General features: G+C 38.6%; 1 protein-coding gene across 1 annotated transcript in view; it reads right to left on the bottom strand.

Moving 5' to 3' along the window:
- UTRN (utrophin) overlaps window positions 1-22,700 on the bottom strand; it is a 449,245-nt gene that overhangs the window by 10,775 nt on the left and 415,770 nt on the right. The window contains exons 66-72 of the mRNA XM_090279943.1: window positions 18,161-18,297; window positions 13,070-13,108; window positions 12,779-12,844; window positions 11,630-11,695; window positions 3,811-3,969; window positions 3,203-3,443; window positions 144-252 (exon numbers count right to left, since the gene is read on the bottom strand). Of these exons, the coding sequence (XP_090136069.1) occupies window positions 144-252; window positions 3,203-3,443; window positions 3,811-3,969; window positions 11,630-11,695; window positions 12,779-12,844; window positions 13,070-13,108; window positions 18,161-18,297 (817 nt within the window). The remainder of the gene's footprint in view (window positions 1-143; window positions 253-3,202; window positions 3,444-3,810; window positions 3,970-11,629; window positions 11,696-12,778; window positions 12,845-13,069; window positions 13,109-18,160; window positions 18,298-22,700) is intronic.

The raw sequence follows: 22,700 nt of genomic DNA, 5'->3' as shown, positions 1-22,700 counted from the left end.
AAATGACTTGGTACTCATCTGAGACCAAAAAGAAGAGAAAACTCCTTTGTGCCCTAAGACAAAAGAAAAAGAAAAAACAAACAAACAAAATCGCAAAGACCAAGAGCAGTGTGGGGAAAGGGCCAAGTCTTGGGGACACTGACCTGCTTGGTGGAACTGTGGGCCGGGGTCTGGATCAAGCGAGTGGCTCAGTGCAGATCGCTGAGGGGAAGCCCAGGGGGAGACACCATTGATTCGGGAATCAGATTCAGGCTGGAATCACATTCAGAGAAAGATGAGACCAGAAAAATATTTAAAATATTATTAAGGAAACTCTTCCTATTTCTAACTTTCCTTTCCCCGTCACAGATAATTAAGTCATATAGAGTTCGATAATTAAATTATGTAGAGTTCTTTACCCTCAGACATTTTCAAATACATTTTAGCACTGGCAGATGCTAGAACTCACTAGAACTTACCTGAGTGCTAAGTAGTCTTTCTCTTCAGTCTGGGCAACTTGAAGAACCCAGATATATCACAATATTTATGGATCAGTGTTGGTTTTGCCCCTCAGTTGTTCTCCCTATTATGTTTAGGTCAACCATGTGACTTTAGAAACACATTTAATTCATCTCTAAAAAATTAGCACTCCCTGTCTTTGATCAAATTTCAAAATCAGCTCATTTTTAAGTTCAAATCAATATTTAAAGGCAATATTGGAGGGTGTTTAAGAGCACAATTTTGAATTCAGGTGCTTAGACTTGAACTCCGTCACTCAAAAGCTGTGTAATTCCAAGCAAATTTTTAACCTTTTGTGCCTCAGATTCTTTCTTTATAAACTGGGGTTGCTGACAGGAGCTCCTGCCTCCGAGGGTTGTGGGATGGTGATCAACGAGTATTTCTAAAGCTGTTAGCGCAGATCTCACACCTAGCAAACACCTGGTAAACAAACTCTCACACAAAGCTTTGAAATGATGATGGGCATATTGACAAGTACATGGTCAAATTAGGAAATGTGACCCATTGTAGAAGGAATGCAGAAGTTAAAATATATTTGATGCTGTCCTGACTGGTGTGCCTCAGTGGGTCGGGCATTGTCCTGCAAACTGATAGGTCGCAGGTTAAATTCCGAGTCAGGGCACATGCCTGGATTGCGGGGCCAGACCCCCAGTTAAGGGCACACCAGAGGCAACCAATCGATAATTCTGTTTCTCTCCCTCTCTTTCTCCCTTTCTTCCCTTCTCTCTAAAAATTAAAAAAGAAAAAATATGTGTACATATATATGATGCCAATTTTTTTTTCATTAAATCTCTATTAGTTGAAGCCTGGTAGTTTTGCCAGTTTTTACTTTCAGAGTTGACTTTTCTATCTGTCTCCTGGCATTCACGCTGTCATTAAGAAGAGATAAGAGCTGTACAGTCTGGGATATACAGAGTCATTCAGATATTCGCTATCTCTAAAAGCAATACTGTGCAATTCTGAAGGTGCATGAGCCATTAGGCAGCTCCTTCTAATGGATGGAGAGAGTGAGGGGGCAGGGGGAAGGGTGAGCAAAGAGCCTTCAGCTCCGTTAACATCATCAACAGGCTATGAATGAAGCTTTTGGAGTATGGCTTCCTTTGGCAATGATTGTTGCTTACGCACTAGGATGTTAACACTAATACTTCATATTCTAAATAGGAGCTTCCAAGAGAAAATTCATCCCTTACACAGGCACCTTTCAGAAACTTTACATTTATAACACTAACAACGTAACTTTTCCCATGTGACCGACTGGCATAGAGGTGGAAAGCAGACATTCCGGAGGACTTCGAGCCGGGCCTTTGGGTCATTCCTGGGGGAACTATTACTTTCTAATGACTGCACAACTTGGAGGCCCCAAAGTAACCTGTGACCAAAATAGTTTCACACAAATTCTGAAACAGTGACAGACATACAGAAAAGTATATGGTCAAAATATAATGGGTGATCTTTGGCTTGCTCTGTAGGTAATGCAGAAATTACACTGTTTTGAATGATTTCTGACATGTAAAAAGATACTGATAGCAGGTGTGAAAGATGGTTTTCTAAAATTCGAGAGAATCACTGGAGAGGAAGTGGTTTCTGCCTTTGATTCAGTAAGTCACCCCTGGAGAGCAGCACTCCTAGTCACTGCCAAGGGGCCCCTCACTGCAAAGGCCAAAGAAAAAGGTAGAAGATGACACAAATGTTGATGTCAAGGGCCCATTTGTTGGGATTCTCCACAATATGTACCTGCTGCAAAGGTGTCTTTATTACTAGTTCTGTGACATGATTCCTATTATTTAACTGCCTGGGGTAATCAAGTACTTACTTCTCTATAGCGTATTGTGTCTATTGAGAAACCATCTTGTTATAGATCATACTCTGTTGTTAGGGTCCCCAACAAGACTGCAGGCATCAAAAAGGCAAAAACTTTTCTATCTCTAAGAACAGTGTTTTTCAAAATTTCAGGCTATTACCCATTTACGAGTGATAACATTCATTTAATAAATCAATTTTTTTATCAGCACTAAGAAAGAAAGACAAGAAAAATGGAACAAGGGAAGAGAAGAAGAAAGACAGAGGAAGAGAGAAATGAAAGGAGGAAGAAAGGGGAGAGGAAAGGAGGGAGGAGAGAGGAAAGGAAAAAATAAGAGACCATTTCTTTATCACAGCAATTATTTTATATTTATCATACATGTATGTATTCATCATAATGTAAGTTATATTTCTTATTGTCAAGAAGTTTTGCAGGCAACTGCCATAAAGCATGGCCTAGTGTTAGCAAATAATAGTTGCCAATTAATAAATGTCTGCTACTTAACTTCTAGAAGATAGCTCATTGGAAGAAAGGCTTTAGATCGAAGAGTTCAGGTCAATTCCTTCCCCTCAATCTTCACAGATATTTCCCAGATTTAATTTATGCAGACATACGTTACAGGATCGTTTTCCTTAAACGATTCAGAGCTGAGGCAGATTTTGGTGTGAGAGAAGAATGGGAAAGTCCAGCTAAACCTGAGCAAGTACTATTTTTCTGTTTGTGTGTGTGTGCCAGGAGGATTTGGTGCTTACATCTGAAGAGGGATTTCTAAGCAAATCTAAATTAACTAGAGAACTGAGAAATTGAAAGTGAACCTCTGCAGTGACACTGGGACCAAGCCCCTGGGAGACGGGACTGGGACAAATGGCACTCAGGAGTGACTCCAAGTTTTGCACACTCTACCTGCTCCAGCAGCTGGCGAAGCCGGTGGAGCTGGGACTCCAGCTGCTTATTGTGATCTTCTAAAATCTGCATCCTCGCCTCCAGCCGGCCTTTGTGCTGCCGGAGGAGTTTTGCTTCTGCTATAAGTTCTGAATCCTCAGATGTGTGATGAGGAGACACAACAGAGTCCGGAGGTGAACCGACGGGGAGCCCCCTTCTCAGGTGCTGCTCCTTGAGCTGCTCATATTCTATCTGCAAGTTTCTAACACAGAAAAACAAAAACTGAAATTACTAGTGTGCACACTGTCTTCTACCTCCAAGTTTAGTGCATGCTATTTATTTCCACCTGGGTAAAAAACATTTCTTAACAGTGAGATGAGCAAGCATGAATAAATGGTAGCTTTAAGTAATTATTCTAAAATAATCATCCTAGGACCCCCAAATGCAGCTGTAATCTGAAGCCAGGAGGCCAACTGGGTGGTGTCCTCTAAAACTTTGACTTCACCATGACTTCTTTGACAATAGTTTGAAAAGAGAATGGGTAGGAGGCATGTTGAAGTTCTTATTAAAGAATTTTCCATTACAAGTTTCCCAAGATGGCATGTCTCCTTCTCTCAGATCTAGCGCACCTTTGTTCTTCCTCCAAGTCAGCAATGATCTGCTCCAGTTCTCCACGTTCTTCCCTCTCCACCGACTTCAGGATCTGAGCTGGACTCTGGGGCTGGCTCAGCGGGGACTCCCCTCCGAGTGTCTGGCAGTACTGCTGGATGAGAGCATGCTCGTCTTCCCTAAGGAGACAAGTTAGACACAGAGGCTCAGGTCAGGACACTGATGTCTCAGAACATAAAGCAATGGTGATCAGGATGGCTGCTGGGCCAAGTCTGCCTTAAAGTTCAATGTCCCTGTGAATGAAAAAGGGTGCTCTAATCAATCAAACCAAAAGTAACTTCACAGGGTGATCGAATCATAAATTCCTAGCTGGGCAGGTCATGGTGGGTAGTCACACTCCAGGCCTACAACTTCTTACTTAAAGGTTTAAGCAAGCCCTGGCCATTGTTCTTGGGCATCTAGGTTAACACATCTTTGAAAGGCTGGGAGTAATCCTCTTTCCCAGATCCATCAAAGGCATAACTACCTTCAAGGGAGCACATAATCTCGTTAACTATCCTGTACGTTGCTTTCTCCTGCCTTCATGTAATCACCTATAGTTTCCTCTTTAATTCCAAGAGTATACCAGAAATTGCAAAAACATCATTCTCTGGAGCATTTTAGCTCTTGCTTCCCAGCATGTCATCAGTTTGGCTGAAGTAAACTCTTAATAAAACTTCTCTACAGGTTTGGATGTTTCCTATATCCAATGGCATGTTTCTTACAACATCACATGACCTTCCTTTAAAACTCTAGGAAGGTATTTATCTAATAGTGCATGTGTACTATGCCCTGGCTGGTTTGGCTCAGTGGATTGAGCGTCGGCCTGCGAGCTAAGTGTCGCTGGTTCGATCTTCCAGTCAGGGCACATCAGAGAAGGAAAACTCTGACTCCAAAAAAAAAAAAACCTCCGCTGCCTTGCGGCATACCTCTTCAGGGGAAAGGCTAAGGGAGTAAACTCCGACAGAAAATCCGGAGCCGGAGTCCCTAAGGCGGTTTGACGTTATAGTCAACACCGGCAACTCCTGCGGCGCACCTGAACCCAAGCTGTATTGACTCCGTCTTTCCCTTGGATCCTTCAGCTGCGAAGAGAGGGGGGGTCTGCTGCATGGGCAACAGCAGACCCTCCATATTACCCTGCCCAGGCTCTGTAGCTTCAGCGTCATCGCAAGATGTCGATTCAACACGGGAGGAGACAGATACTACCATGTCACTCCCGAGTCGGACTGCACAGCCATTCTCAGCGGTGCAGATAGACTCTTAAGAAGCTACACCATCGTCTCTCGAGACGGACGGCTGCCGCTGACGACGACTATATACACCAACATTTCTTGCTTTTCCTTAATCTAACATGTGTTTATCACAAACATTAGAAGAGATATTTTACTCAGTAGAGGCTATAAAATAAAGTACAATATATAAACAGTTCATATAAAAGATAAAAGCAAAATCAATAATTAAATGTCAAAGAGAAGATTAAAAGACTATTGATTAAAAATAAACAGCTATAGACTGAATGTTTGTGTCTCCCCAAAATTCATATGTTGACACCTAATCCCCAATAATGGTACTATCTGTGGGTTTCACATCCATGGATTCACCAACTGTGGATCAAAAGTAGTTTAAAAAAAAAACTCCTTGAATTAGCACTATACTGTATTTACTAGAATGAAGTGATGTATAGGAATATCCTACTATAGCAAACATAGGTTATATGCAAATACTATGCCATTTCATATAAGGACTTGAGCATCCACAGATTGTGGAGACAATCCGCTGAGGATACTGGGAGACTGTATTTGAATGGGGGCCTTTGGCAGGAGAATAGGTCCTAAGAGTGGAACCCTCATGAAAGGGGTTAGTGCCTTCATAAGGGACTGAAGAGACCAGTGTTCTCTCCTTCCACCATGTGAGGCCACAGCAAAAAGGTGGATATCTATGAACCAGGAAGCAGGTTCTCATCAGAAATCATATTTGCAGGTGCCTTAGTCTTAGACTTCCCAGCCTCTGGAACTATTGGAAATAAATTTTTGTTGTTTATCAGCCACCTGGTGTGTGGCATTTTGTTATGGGAGCCCAAACGGACTGACATAAGCTCATCTCACTGTCTTTAGCATTTGATTGAAAGCCATTTGTAATGCTTTGTAATCCATACGTAGGAAAATATAACCCTCATATCCTTTTATTTAAATAACTCAGTACAAATTATAATTATCTTTAAAAAATATCTACAGATATTTTACTTCATATTATCAGCATGTTACTTCTATGATCAATCATGCCTCATTAAAATAAGAAACTACATTTAACTCACTTGGGTTCCCCCATGTATTTAACTACTTGTCTAATGAACTAGACATATTAATAATGTGGCTGAATCTAATGACTGACAGAAACAAAAGCATAACAAAGTGGACAAAGCTGGTATGTTTATGAGAAGAAAATGCTTACCAGCAGGCCTGGAATCCCTTCCCTTCCTTTATGGGGAGATCCAGTCAGATCTCCTCATAAACGTGCAGAAACGACAGACGTCCTGGCTATTACTAGCAGGAGAGTCCTTCCACGGAACGCCATTAGCAGTCTGTGCCTGATCTTTTTTGATGTCTTTTGGGAAACAAATCCTGGAATCTAGGCTTTCTAGGATAGGACTTCAGAAAAACATCAGTGAAATGAATACACACACAGGTGAGTCAAAATTAGATTGGAGATGGATGTTGTTGTCAATATTTACATAGATTCATTTCTTTTGAGAAGCTGATGGGGTTTAAGATATTATTATAATTATCATCATCACCACTATCATTACGTTCTTTCATTAAGGTATCCTGGAAGGGCATTAGGCAGTTTCCACAAAAAAAAAAAAAAAAAAAAAATCATTTATATAGAACCTATAATTTTAGTCTTAAATTATTTTCACAGATTATTAGGCTAAGAAGTTAAATATAAAAATAGACACAGTCAAGTTCTTAATTATAGATAGTGAAAAATAAGAGCATATCCTTTACAGTACGTGATGTACCAGATTAGGGTTATTAAATGCCAATAATGTGCCTAGTGCTGAAATAGAAAACATTGTAAAAATATAAGTCTGCACCAACAAATTAGTATCAGATGGAATACAATAACACTGTGCTTAAGTCACACATAGTAAATACTATTTAGACTACAAAATTAGTACATATCAAATGACAAAAGAACTGTGACTCATCCAATGGCCTTTGGAAAGTAGGCAAGACATAAATAAAAATAAAAATCTCCTTCATTTAAAGGATTATAATAAAAATAATAATCTCCTTCCTTTAAGAGATTATTCTGTTCCAGGCTTCAGACTTGCAAATAGCAATGCCTGTGCAAACCGCACCAGCCTCCCAGTTTGAGCCTTAAAACACTGTAGCTCTAGGGCAGATGGCTGATGAACTGAGATTTCCTGATGGCAAAGGTCTAATGGTCCTTGAGTTCCTGCTACAGAGATTCCCCAGGACTCTCCTGGGACCTGTCTCTCTTTGAGACATGGTTGCTTAATTCCTTCTTCAAAGAAAATTGTTTTCCTTCAAAGTAGTGCCCTGTAAGTTGTCCAGAGTCGGACTTTCAGGGCATACAGAGTGCTGGGATTTGGATCGCTGTGGGACAGAGGGCTATGAGACTGAGTCATGTCTGGGCTGGGAAGGTAGCTGCAGCCCGTGATGCAGACAGAAGCAACATCTAACTGGCTTCATCCACGGAAGATGACTGCCGTGAGCAGCCAGGCAATTGGATCCACAGACTGATCTGAGGACAGAGAAAAGCTCAAACTGCTTCTGAAGACACAAGTGACTAAAGACCCTTGGATAATGCAGAGGGAATTACAGGTTCAAATCTCAAAATTCATACCTCAAAGCTTTCTTTTATTGCCTATGGTTGAGATCACCCAAACCAAACACAGGAGGCTGGTCCAGCAGGTGTTGAGAGACAGTATCTTCTACTGATGCTTCCTGCTACTGTCCATATTCTCTCCCTATTTATACTTCCTGCTACTACCAGGAGGTCCTATAAGACACAGATACACTTTGACTGTGAAGCTGGGGCCTAAAGGAGCAATGGGATTGGGACAAGGACAGTGATAACCTCCAGGAAAACTAGATGGATCATCAGATCCTCTGGTTCCCTCCCATCTCCATCTGGGAAGCAATCTCTTCCCAAAGCAGCTGGGACACTGGGGTGGTTAGGGGTGGTCAGGCGCACTTTGCCTGCCAGGCTGCCTAAGTCTGAATCCCAGCTCGGCCACTTACTGACTGTGAGACCCTGGGCAAGCTCCTTAACCTCTCAGGGCCTCAAATGACTCATCTGTAAAATGGTGGTAACAAGAACAAGAGAGTTCTGCGAGGATTAATTAAGGAAAGATGGACAAAGTGCTTAGACAGTGCCTGGCTCTTAGCATGTTCTACATTAAAGAGGAGGTGGTGGTTGTTTCTGCATCATCACCATTAATATTCAAGAGAAACCTGATAATATTTTTATGGCCCAGCTCAGAATAACAAGAACCTCAACTCAAGAGGGCCTTGGGGAAAGGTGGAGAATTCAAGAAAGAAAACAATTCTAAAATGTACCATAGAAATGTGCTAACTTATCCTATTTTTTACTTAAGGCACTTTGAGGTAGTTTTTCATCTTTCCCAAGAACAATAATAAAGGTTGCCACTAATCGGATGTTGGTTGCCTCAGGACAGACCTGTGCATGGAACCAGCAGAGCCGAGGCTGCCTTGAGGAGCACTGACCACTTCCTTGTTCAGAAGCTGGTGATACAGGTAAGTAGTACTAAAAACTGTCATCTGGGTCTCTTGGGATGATATAATGACCCTACCAATGCCGAAGCTTTAGGAAATTTCCAGTGGAAGGCCAGAGTGTTAAGAGTAGGCTGTATACGTCCTACTATTACAAAAAGGTCTTGAAAGATACATAAACATTGATCCAAGGAGAATGCAAAGAAAGAACAGCACAGCATCTTGTTAAGAGCAGCTAGCATTTCTTTCTCTCTCCTAGGACCCAAGATGCTAAATGGCTGATGGAAAACACAGCTGGAGAGCTAGAGAAACAGTGAGGCTTAGTTCCTCATCCTTCCTTCATAAATCCTGAGAAACACCATCAGTCCAAAAAAGGTAATAATCATCCTCTTTTAAGACTCTATCCATTGGGAGAAAAGGAATTGACTACAGTAATACCTCTTTGTCTTATCAAGTCATTAGTACTGATTAAAATATTTAAGGAAATAAATATGCACTTGAAGAAGAAAAGGTGACCATAACAAGTCAAACCACTGGATTTCAGGTCCAGAGTAGGGCTTAAGGATTCAGAGTCTTTGTTGCAATTCTCACCTGAATGGCCAAATCCCTGTTATGTCCACAGGAAAAAACAAAAACAAAACAAAAACAAAATCCCACTTATTCACCCAGTAATTCAAAATGTGAAAGAGCAAAGAACTTCCCAAACCAGCTTTATCAAAATGAGATTTATTAACATATTTGTTAAGAAAGTATTAATGCACCAGTGACTGGGAAACAATTTCTCCTTAGTGTTTGCACCATCTTACACTATGAATTTCACTTAATCTTACATATCAGGGACAATTTGTTTCCTTGCCTTTTCCAGTGACAAGAGGCCACTCACATCCATTTTCAAAGCCAGCGGTGTTAACATCCGCAAATCGCTCTCTCTCTGTGTGCTCTGATTACATGGTTACATCTCCTTCTCTACCTCTGACTCTCCTTCCTCTTGTAAGGATCCTTGTGATTACATTGGGTGCGCTCAGATAATCCAGGATAATCTCCCCATTTTAAGATCCTTAACTTAATCACGCATGCAAAGTCCCTTTTGCCATATAAAGGGACATATTCAGAGAATTCAGGGATTAGGTTATGAGTTTCTTTGGGGGGCCATCAGTCTCTCTGCCACAAATGCTCTCACCATGTCCTTCCCCTGCAGGAGAACTTATCTGTCTTCTGTCTAGCCTGCAAGACTCATGGACACACACTGTCTATACCTGCAGACCTTTATAGCCTTGGGGGCATGGCAGTGGTGTGCTGGTAACTGTCTAACAGCAAGCCCTCTGTAAGGTAAGTACAAAGACCCTGATTTGTAGCATTTTCAATTTTTATGATTAAGTACTTTCATTATGGTCAATTTAAGCTAACCACTTCACTGAATGTGAAGCTGGGAAAAGATACAGAGGTATATGCCCTCTGACATATACAAAAAATTATCCCAGCAAAAGATTTGTAATAAAGTAAAATAATTAGGGCATGATGAGTTTTGAGTATTACCTTTGTTTTTATTTTAATCCTACCTATTTAGTTGTAAGTGCATATAAACTAACTTTAAGTAATGGCTTTGTTTAACAAACGGCTTAAAACTTCTTGAAAATTTAACAATTGGCTTCCCACACACGGTTGTGCAATAGATGTATAATAAGTGTTTGCTGGACGGATGAGTAACACATCAATTAATCTTATGTTGAATTATATTCAGCTATTAATCATCAGATTATATTTCCTCTCCTCAAATATTTATGTTTAAACATAAAGAGTATGGACTTTAATTTGAAGATAGGATATACTAAATTTGAGCATTACCTTTACTCTGCTCACAGGATGTGACAAACAAATTTTAAACAACTTACATTTGGTTTTAATTATTTTGGTTTCAATTATTTTTTAAATTTGAATTCTTTAGCTATTGTCAACTTTGGTAGAAATTGTTGATTATGGAGATATTCAATATATTTAACTACTTTATATAAAATACATACGAGTAGGTTGAATATGAAACCAGTATTCTGAATACGGCATTATCTTGTTTGGAAATTGTTCCACACTCATAGCACATGAATAATGATGTACAAATGACTGCTGTATCATTGTAAAGTCTTAACATGCTGACCTTTGAAATTTAAAATGGAAAAATCTCCTGAGAACATTTATTTATAAGCTTAATAATATTAAAACTATTTTTAAATTATTCTATATTAGAGTACCTAAGGTATTTCAAATGGCTCTCCTCATGGTCCTTTTTAGTATAAAACATCTAAGTACTGTGTTCTACACTGTCCCTGGCTCCCTTACAGCTTCCCATTAGGTTCAGGCTGCAATGAGCTTGAGTAAGTCAGGTTTACTTGACACCACTGACATCTTTCAGACATCATTTCTGATTTAAAAGGTTAATTTCAAAGAGTGGAGGGGGAAAAAGTTCCAAAAGCCCAATCACATGCAACAATGTCAAACAGAATATCTGCCTAGAAAGGTGTTTAGAAAGTATTCTAAACTGAATCAGGTTATTCTTACTTGCTAATCAAGTACTGGCAGAAAAGCTAACACTTCTCCTTGAAGGGGGGGGGGGTAGATGTCCACGTGCATTGGGGTCAAAGTTGTTAAATGGCAGGGATTGTGGAGGAAATGTGAGCAGGAGGAACATGATTTTACAGATGGGCACTTATTCTGTGGAATTACATTTGTTAAATTAACAGGAAATATACAAATAAAATGACTGTCTCTACCTGTATTTATAAATAAAACAACCTGATTTGCCTGAAGCAGATTAGCGGCCAAATGCAGGATTTTTTCATTAACATAAATGAAACTAAATACATAAACATATCCACTTTATACCACCATGGCTTGAAAGCATAAAACCTATGAAGACATTTTTGTAACCACACATCAATTTTGATTGGGATCAAATTCCAGAGCCACAATCAGTGAAGATGATCTCCGGCAGCCATAATACAGGAATCGGCCTACCCAGGCAGTACTAATTTCATGATTTACTTACACGCTTCCTGTGGTAGAGCTGCTATCAGTGAGGAAAGACCCATTGGTCCTTTCCATTTGGGCCAGTCTGAAAAATAAAAATAAGGAGGTTAGGGAAGGTGACCACAAGGGGCGTAGTCAGCCAGAGGTCTGTACAGCTTCAGGCCTTCATAAACTGCCATAATTCTCACAAAACACAGAAAGGTCCAATTCTCCCAACAAGATCATGGCATTAAAACAACAACCAGTGTTGAGTTACATTTCTATTACCAGTGCCTTAAGGCCTGGAGGCCTTTATCCTATACCATGTTCTACAGCCTCCTAATGGACAGCCTCCTAATTAACCTTCCAGACCTTCAAGACCATCTTCATTCTCACACAAATTGACTATGTGCCTTTCATGTTTCAAGACTCTCCAGGACTCCCCTTTACCCAAGGAAGGGACACAATCTACTCCTTAGCAAGTGGGTCCTTCATTATGGGACTTCACTTCTGTTCCTCCACTCCTCATCCTTGACCCTTTCCCTACCTGCCGTTCTTCAAACAAGCCATGTTCTTTCCCAGCTCAATGCTTTTGAGAATCTTTTTCCATTAGTCCAAGCTTGGCTTTTCCCAGAAATTGTATTTGACCAAAACCCAGTTCAAATGTTACTATTTTTATGATGTTCGAAGTAACTTTTTCAGGTATAGCTAGTTACTAGCAGACAAGTAGTATACCTGCTTTTTGAAAGTTTCTGCATACCACCAAGACCAGCCTATTCTTTATATTTTGGGGGGACTCTACTGTAAATCCCTATAATAAAGCATTCACATACAGTAATTATATATTGTAATTTATACGTGCACCATCTCCTGAGAACACCTTTAGTCCCTATTTTCACTCAATGAAAACAGGTTACATTGTCTAAATCCTGCTTGTGCTATGTTTGGATTCTCATGAGCTCAATAATCACATACTACTGAGTTACTCCTTACAGAATGTGTAGCCGGTGTTTGGGAAAATGCAAATTACAATATGGAAAGACGAGAGCCTGGATTCCAAATACAAGGGAATCGCAACTCCTACCAAACAACATCCATTAAGTCAAGGCACATTAGTGGCATAGGATTAATACAGAAATAAATACATTCCGGGAGGCAGTGCCTCGGAGGACTCCCATCAGTTGCTTACCGTGTGGCATACTGTTCTATTCTTGAATGGGTATCATCATGAAACAGCTGAGGAGACTGTGAGGGGCTATAAAGGAAAATACAAATAAACGGTTTTATACCCACGTATTGATAGATGTTCCTATTAGAAATGTTAGCTTAGTTACATAAGAAATTTACCATGCAAAGAAACCATTAGGATTGTTACCCAGGAAGCACAGCTTTTATTTTAGAGCAAGAGTTTAGTAATCACCCCCATGCTAACAAAACTGATCAGAACATCCTCTTCTGCACATGGAGCTGTGATACTCACTCATAATGCTCTGGCCACATACTGATGAGTGTGATAGGACTGCAAAGAGGGGAGAGGGAAACAAAAGTCACAGAATAAACACTTTAGAGCAAGTAAGGACAAAAGCCATGGGGGATGAAAGGGAGAGGACATTCTCAAGGGTCTTCCTCTGCTGTATTAGGTTTTATGATGAGGAAATCAGAAGTCACAGAAATCACTGTTTATGCTAGAGAAGATGCTGATATTTCCTTGCCTGCTGGGGCCTTGTCACACACATTACAGGGTATTTGTTACAGGATAGCAAACACAGCTTTGAATACCTTTCTGATGAAGAAAGGTAAAGTTAAATACTAAAAACTATTATCATGTTTTGATGACAGAGTTGCAATAAAATGAGACTTATCTGGTTCTCTGTCCAATTTTAAAAGTAAACTCAAATTGAGGCATACACCAAGTATCTCAGCCTCAGAGATACATTGAAAAAAAAAAGACACAACCTAGATATCTCCCCTATACCGCACCAAAAATCTCACATTATCAATAAAACTGAAAACAATGTTTTTTGATCAGGGCATACTTTCTTTATATGAAATATTATCCAGAAGTTTAATCTATGAAACTGATAAAAAAAAAACGTATTCTGTTTGAATCAAGGCTTTAGTCTGGAGGGTGATCATTCGGTATTACCCCTGGCCCTGGAGGTACCTTCAAGGCCTAGAAATCCCCAAGTCTCCATTGTTTTGAAAACAATTGATCCTAATTAAAAGCTAGCTCAAACCCTAACTTTTTGGGGGGGGGATGAGAGAGGAGAGGTACTGGTGAATATGGGAATTTAAAAGTCTAAAGAAAATCAGTTCTCTAATTAATTAAAGTCTCCTACAAAAGCCAATGCTGACTGAAAGAAGGAGGAAAGCTGATATTATTTGAGTTGTGCTTGAATTCTCCTATATTTATTATTCATACATACCTAAGGAAAATTTAATGATGTCATGAGACACAATTTGATGTCTAAATAGGAAAGACGAAAAGGAGCTGGAAGATCATCTTATTGAAATGAGAGACTAAGACTCTTTGGACCTACTTTCAAAAACAGGCATTTATCCAATCTGTTTTGTCAGAATATCTCTACTGGAAATGGACTTAATTATCCAAGTATAAAATAGATACAGGAACAATGAAACAGCACTATACTATTCAACAGTCTTTTTATATCACTACTTTTCATTAACTCAGAATTATGGATGTTAAATGTCAGGTGAATGATTTGCTATACACAGTCCAAAAAATTGTAACTGCTTAAGATATCATTTCTAGAATTCAAGTGTACCACAACATTTACCATGAGCTTTGGATACACACACACAAAACCTATTTTTAAAAATCTTAATTGAACTTGGAAAAGCTTTGTAGAACTGCTCGGCTGGTTCTTGAGAAGTAATTCAGTGAGCACAAAAGTGGTTCATTGAACTAAGATAAGAATGACAGAGGCAGAAAGCTGAACTGAGGAGTATCTCAAAAAAAAGTTTTTTATATATTGAGAAATTTTCTAAGAAAAGAAATAACAATTACAAATTTAACTTAAGGCTTCATTGATTTCAAAGTATTTTGATTTGTAGGCAAAAAAACCCTTAAGTGATAAGGGTCTCATTTAACTCTGGAAAGGAAAAAAAAAAAAAAAAAGGCAACATTCTCACTGCACAGTTAGAATCTATGACTCGAGGTAGTTAAAAATAAGATCAATCTGTGTGTTAGCCTAGATTTAATAAAGCCTAGTGGCCGAACGAGGTGTTTTGATTAATCACACTAATATGCAAGGAATCAGACGCTACAAAATATACCTAATATATGAAATACTGTATACTTTCTTTGAAAAATGTAGTGACTCTTTTAGTGCTTTAAATTTTGAACAAACTGCTTCACAAGCTTCCAGCCTTTTGCCTGCTTAAATGTATTTGTCCCAAATGTATTTGTCCTGGAGCAGGGTAAGTGGGGTCCCACTGTCCTCAACCATGTAAACCTCCAGGTGGCTCCCTACGGCTCTCAGGATAAACTCCCCCCGCACGGCTTATAAAGCCCTTCATTTTTTGGTTCTTGCTTCTTTCTCCACTCTCATTTCCTGCCACTGTTCCTAGCCTCCCATTCCAGTTTCCAACATGACCTTGACTCCAAGCCTTTGAAGATGCTTCCCCTGCCCCAGACTCTCCCTTTCCTCCTCCCACGCCAAACACTGACTGTCTGGCCCTTTCACCTTTCAGGTCTCATGTTAGCTATCACTTCCTCCCAGGCCAGTTTTCCCACAATTTATCTATTCCATCCTAGCCAATATCAGGGACAGGCGTCTACATTAATTCTTTAAAATGTGTGGCAACCAGCCTAACCGTTCAGCCAATAATAATCTCACAACACTCAAATTACTTTTGCCACTATTTTAGCTTGTTTCTCAGGTTTATATTCGATGGTAACTTTTAAGTGAGCTCCACTCATCTATTTTGAGTATTTTTTTGAAAAATCCAGCCAAGTTATAAAATTAATTGAATAAACCTAGGCATGTGCTTGTTTACCTTCTTTTAGTAATAACTCATTTTTCGTATAAATTTCTTCCAAGCATGCAAGGATAATTACTGGATAAGAGATAAGACAGTACATTTTGCAGTGATAAAAGAGAAAGAAGCAAAAGAAAATTCTAATCAGCTTCATAAATAACTTCAACACATTTACCACTTGGCTGGTTTTTCTCCCATGTTCTCCTCCCACAAAGAGGAGAATAAACGAAATCAAACTTTTTTCTACCCACTCACATAAATTGTGACACCAGAAGATTAAGTGGCCTTGGACTAGAAAGGGCTCAGCAGAAAAATGAACTACAGTGAGTCTCAGAACACGCTTTAGGATTTGAAACAAAAAAGAAGGAAATCTGCCCGCTCTAAACGGTAGCTCATAAATCTTTTGTAAAATGCGTCTTGTGACATCTGATTTCATCTGTACTTTTTCCTTCTCTTGTTTTCCTCTCACTGAAAATGCTAGTAAATTCATGTTAGATGAAATGAAGCATTTTCAGAGTTACAGCCAAAAATCCTTGCACAAAATTATTGGCATGCTCTTCTGTTCTTTTTCACTTTAACTGACTCTGAATAGAACGATGGATGCCGATGATTATTTTTGACACTGAAAGGCAAATTATCACAAATGTTTAAAAGGACTATAAAAGATCTATGTGTACAATTCATAGGCAGGATATAGATATTTAAGGCACAAAATGCCAGTGGTTTATCAAGAGTGAAAGACTCATCACCAGTCCAAACCTATCAATTATCCCATAAATAAAAAAGCACTGTGCCACAACTCTGTGCTTTAAGCAGCTACTCCAAAGTTTAATTAGATCTGATAGCAGCCCAATTAAACTATATATTAGATACTAAAACAAATAAGAATATATTATCATATAACCTGATGAAGAGAAGGATAAAAACATATACACAAAACAAGGAGAGGACCCAAAATCTACCTTGCCTTTAAATTTAAGTATTTGAAGAGCTCTCTTTGAACGGTAATTCCTTCAGTAAAATTTGTCCTGAAGTATAGTGTGGAAAAAAAATGACTGGGAGGCAAATATCTTAATTGCATGCAGTTTGCTATCTAGCACAGTTATCAAAAGGTCTGACATTTTTACATGCTTCAAATGTGTACACGGTATTTCTGGACCTGTTACATTACACAGCTACATTATATTTCTTTCTATATGCACACCCACAATATTACCTATAGGAAGACAGAGGCATCCACTGTGCTTTGGATACGGTCTTTACTTCTTAGCAGTTCCACACAGAAAAAAGCAACCATTTTCATATAAATGCATCAAAGCCCCTCGTCTACAAGGCTTTATATAGAAAAACTTCAGACTGAATCATCTCTCCCTCTGCTTTGACATCTCTGAGTCATGGACTGCCATGATACACTGTACTATTACTGTTCTCAGATTATGTCTCTACGAGTCTTGGAAGTTAAAGGAAGCTTGACTTCACAATAATTGTACATGACACACTTTTTATACTACTCTCTGAAACCTTCTCTGCTATAATGTAAGAAACTCCGCACTTTACACCTCTGAGCTTGTCTTATGGTCATTTGAGAGAGCATCTTTCTGTAAGAAGAACCTCGCTATTCTTTATGACTAGGAACTCAGGTGATGATTAGCAATTGAAGTTAATTTTCCCCAAGATTCAAGCACAAAAAATTGCTTTCACGGGCATACTTATGATGATATTTTAAAGATTCAAAGATTTAAATCATATCCATTTTTGATCTTGATATAGAAACATTTAGTAATTTGAAGTTACTTCTTGGCATCTGTTCTGGTTTGTTTTCAAAATTCTTCTTTTCATTTCAGGCTATAAATTGTCATTTTTCTTTGCTTTAAAAACCAATTGCTTTTAAAAACCAATTTTGTTACCTTTACACTTTGTTTCATTTGTGCTTGTAAACTTCAGTTATAAAATTTAAAGAAGTTTCGTCTATTTCATGTACTATATAAAACTACCTCATTTTGCTATCTTCACGTTCAAGAAAAAAGAAATTGGAAATGTAATGTTAGGTTCTGGTCAGATTTTAACACAGGTAGATATCTGAAGCAAGACAGGAGATAGCTGACATACTCAAAATATCTAAATCAATAGTTATTGGTGAAGATGAAAAAAAGACATATAAAATAAGTGTTAAACATACTACAAGAAATAATAAAACATCCCCCACAGAGGAAAAATGGAAAATAAATAAAATATTAAAAGAACATATAATACCACAATGTACTTTAAGTATTTTAAGAGAAAAAGAGATAACCAATGCAGAGGTTAGTTAATACATTCACACATATTTTTAAAGTTTAGGAAGAAGTGCAAAATTAAACCTAAAATTTTAACTGTGACACACTGTCAAAAGCAAAGAGTAAAAATTCATGTTGTAAAGATTGATTTTAAGTTTAATTTACCTATTTTAAAATAAAACATTTTACCAAAACACAAGTAGTTTCAGTATTAAACAATTTCTCTTGTGTCACTAATATAATAAAAGACAATATCAGATATAAGTACCTAGAAGTTTTAATATTAAACTTACGTCTCTAAGTTGTCACCTTCAAGAACTGTCTGAACAGGCAGGTAGCCAAGCCGAGGATGTTTGGCAAAGTATTTCTTTGATCTGAACTTATTCTTCAGCACCTTTGTGAAGTCTCGTACATCTTCCCCAGATGTTGTCTATGAATTTGAAAAAAACACTTCCTTCATTAAAATGGAAGGACATAACTATCTACAATATATTAGAACAGATGTAAATTGATGCAATTAAAGAACAACAGTTTCAGTAGTTTACACAAAATGCCATAAAAACACATGGTAGTCAGGACACATCATTTAACACACCCAGCAATTAGTTTATAATGTTTTATTTCCTGTTGAATATAAACCATAACTAGCTCATTTGGCCAATATTTTAAAAACTGGGTCCAAAAGTAAAATTAATTTTGGCAATGTTATTAATTGCTATTTTTAAAAAATTGCAGCTTACTATCAAACATTTACAGATGATAAAGAATTATGAATGTCGTATGGTTTAACCAAGGTGAAAAACCAAGGGTGAGCTCATATAGCGTATACTGACTTCACACAAGCCTGAACTATAGTCTGGAAAAAAGGAAGTAATAAGAGAAACAGTAGCACCACACTCCTACTCTATACGGTAAGAAATACTGTCAGGTTCCTTGTCCTTTCCAAACCATGCAAACATTTATAATTCTGACATGGACTAAAGTTTTATTTTTTTAAAATTTTATTAAACTTATTGGGTTGACACCGATTAATAAAATTATATACATCTTGCATACACTAATATAATACATCACCTGTATATTGTATTGTGTGTTCACTACCCAAAATGGATCCTTCCATCACCATTTATCCCCCTTTACCCTGTTCTACTTTCTCCCAACCCCTTCCCTCTGGTAATCACCACACTGTTGTCTGTGTTTATGAGGTCTTTTTTCTTTTCTTAATACCTTTATCTTTTTCACACAGTCTCCCAACTCCTCTCCCCTCTAACAGCTGTCAGTCTGTTTTCTGTATTGATGAGTCTGCTTCTATTTTGTTAGTTTATTTTGTTCATTAGAGTCCAGATATAAATAAAATCATACGGTGTTTGTCTTTCTCTGACTGGCTTATTTCACTTAGCATAATGCTCTCCAGGTCTATCCATGCTAATGCAAAAGGTAAGATTTCCTTCTTTTTTACAGCTCCGTTGTGTAAATGTACCATAGCTGTTTTATCCACTCATCTGCCAATGGGCACTCGGGCTGCTTCCAAATCTTGGATACTGTAAATAATGCTGCAGTGAACATAGGGATGCATATATTCTTTGGACTCAAGTGTTTCGGGTTTCTTTGGATATATTCCCATCAGTAGAATTGCTGGGTCATAAGGCAATCCCATTTTGAATTTTTTGAGGAAATTCCATACTGTTTTCCACAGAGGCTACACCAATCTGCATTTGTTCTAATAGTGCACAAGGGTTCCCCTTTCTCCACATCCTTGCCAACACTTGTTTATTGATTTATTGATGACAGCTATTCTGACAGGTGTGAGGTGATACCTCATTGTGGTTTTAATTTGCATTTCTCTGATAATTAGTGACATACATTGAGCATCTTTTCATATGTCTATTGGCCATCTGTATGTCCTTTTTGGAGAAGTGTTTATTCATGTCCTTTGTCCATTTTTAATTTGGATGGTTTGTATTTTTGGTGTTGACCTTGGTAAGTTCTTTATAAATTTTGGATATGAACCCTTTATCAGATGTATCATTGGTGAATATGTTCTCCCATTCAGTGGGCTATCTTTTCATTTTGTTGACGGTTTCCTTCATTATGCAAAGATTTTAGTTTGATGTAGTCCCATTTATTTTTTTTCTTTTGTTTCCATTGCCCAATGAAACAGAGCAGAAAAAAATATTGCTACAAGAAATGTCTTAATTTTATTGCCTGTTTCCTTCTATAATTTTTATGCTTTTGAGTCTTACATTTAAGTCTTTAATCCATTTTGAGTTCATTCTTGTGGACGGTGTAGGAAGGTGGGCTAATTTCATTTTTTTGCACTTATCGGTCCAAGTTTACCAACACCATTTATTGAATAGACTACCCCATTGTATGCTTTTGCCTCCTTTGTGAAATATTATTTGACCATAAAGGCATGGATTTATTTCTGGGCTCTCTATCCTGTTCCATTGAAATTTATGTCTGTTTTTATGCCAGTACCATGCTGTTTTGATTATTATGGTCTTGTACCCTAGTTTGATATCAGGTAGTGTGATTCCTCCAACTTTGTTCTTCTTTCTCAAGACTGCTGTGGCTGTCTGGGATCTTTTTTTCTCCTTTTTATATTGAATTTATTGGGGGGACACTGGTTAACAAAATTACATAAGTTTCAGGTGCACAGTTCCACCACACATCATCTATACACTGTATTGTGCATTTCTTGTCCCAAATCAAGTCAAGTCAAATCTCCCAAGTCAAGTCTCCTTCCATCACCATTCATTCCCCCTATATCCTCCTCCACCTCCCCACCCACCTCTCCTGGTAGGACAGTGTCACAGGAAGTGACCGGGGTGAGGCTAGAAAAGTTTATCAGGCCCAAACAGGGCAGTGTACACTACAGTGGTCTTTAGTATATTCACAGAACTGTGCAATTATCACCACTATGTAATTGCAGAACATTCTCATCACCCCAAAAGAAAGCCTGTGACCATTAGCAGTCATTCCACTTCTTGTACTTTCTCCTTCCCCCAGCCCTTTGGCAACCACTAATCTACTTTCTCTTTCTATGGATTTGTCTATTCTGGATATTTCTTACAAATGGAATCATACAATATGTGGCTTTTATGACGGGCTTCTTTCCCTTAGCATAATGTTCTTGTAGCTTATCTATATTTGGGATTTAACATGAACTCCTGGCTTGGGAAAAACACGACATATCATCCAAAAGTTGAAAGTCCAATACTCTAGCTAAATAAATTTAGAACATGGAAGAACAAAGCAAAACCAATCAACCCATAAATAACATCTACCTAACTCCAGAGAAGTTATATAGCAGGGGTTGAAATTAAATTTGAGTTTCTGATAGTACTCAAATTTAATATTTGAAAAAGTGAGTTCATTCTCATACAGAAATGACACATTTGTATTTCTTCATCAATTTTCATACAGAAAAGAAAAAAAAACTACCACCAACAGTTATAATCTTAAAGGCACTAAATGCACTGCCATAAACTTTATGGGGTATTAAAAAAAAAAGTGGAAAGTAATTCATCCCATGGGAACTAGAAATTATGTTCAGGTCAGCAGAATATAATTCTTTAGCTGGGATAGACCCAAGAAAATGAATTAAGCCTAGTTTCTCACCAAAAAAGTTAAAAGCTATTTATTCATATTTGGTCAAATTTTCTGTAATGACAATTCCTATTATTTCTGTTTTAAAGTGTTAAGAGTACGGGTTTGGTTAAAAAATAAAAGAGGATTACCCACTTATAATGAATATAATCAAACTTAACTATTTAATGTTAGGTGTAATTCTTTTTCTTTTTAAAGCAAATAGCTATTTACATTGTGATATTAAGATGTAACTGAAATGATCACTCATCACTATGAAAAAGTATTCAATATTTTAAACTATCCATGCAAGGACTAATTTTTTATTTATTGCTGCAAGAAAAGAAAGGAGAAAAGATTTTGTAGTTCTCATGAGATGGAACCAGGGTAACATACTGACATAGAACTCTGCACCTTATAAATAGCCTTCCTTCAATCTATTTTTTCCACTGAGGGCAGTAAGATTAGGGATTCATAGCTACAAGGTCAGTAAGGAGAAAGCTGCTCTTGCAAACCTGGGTCTTCTAATCATATGTCACTTGTAGAAAAATGAAGCAAGTTTCTAGTCTTGTAAGAGAAAAAACACATAGCCACTGACTAAATTATCTGTGATTACTTTCTGAATTTCCCCTTCATTTTAAATAAAGTCCTGCTAAGATCCCCATGGCTACTTTTTGCAAAATTTATATTGAAATGTGCACCCTACAACTAGAAAAATGAAAATTACCAGCTCTTCGGGAATCCAGAGATCCGTACTGCACAGTGTTTGTGCCTGAGCCCTCCCTACTGCAGGGCCTTTCCTCCTGCTTCCAGCCCGGCCCCTCTGTCTCCCCGTCGCAGCCCTGTGCTGGCCACACGCTGGCTGGCACGGACGGAGCCAAGGTGGCAGCGGCTTTGGGGACTGCTCGTCCTACCCTGTCCCCATGCTCAGGGAGAGCTCCACAACGAGGATATTCCGCTCCGCCTCAGCAGCTGGTCACCATCCATCGCCGTGGCCCTTGGAGTGGAAAGGACCCGCAGCGAGCTTCTGCCCTTCGTCACACCATCTGAGATGAGGATGAGGTCCTCCGGGCCCTGGCGGAAGAGCTGGGACCCTGCTCCACTCTGGTGGGAGGCAGCAGGAGCCGTGGTGCAGGACAAGGCGGTTCTAAACACTGCCCTCTTGCACCCGCCCTCTGACCTGGGCGCCCGCCACGTGCTGCTGGTGGAGTGGCCGGTTCACCGCCGGTGCCTCCGTCTGCGGCA

Source organism: Furipterus horrens, unplaced genomic scaffold (assembly GCF_987537825.1).
Source record: "Furipterus horrens unplaced genomic scaffold, mFurHor1.1.pri manual_scaffold_6, whole genome shotgun sequence".
In the NCBI taxonomy this organism is placed as follows: domain Eukaryota; kingdom Metazoa; phylum Chordata; class Mammalia; order Chiroptera; family Furipteridae; genus Furipterus; species Furipterus horrens.
This window is presented reverse-complemented; position numbering and strand designations above follow the sequence as displayed.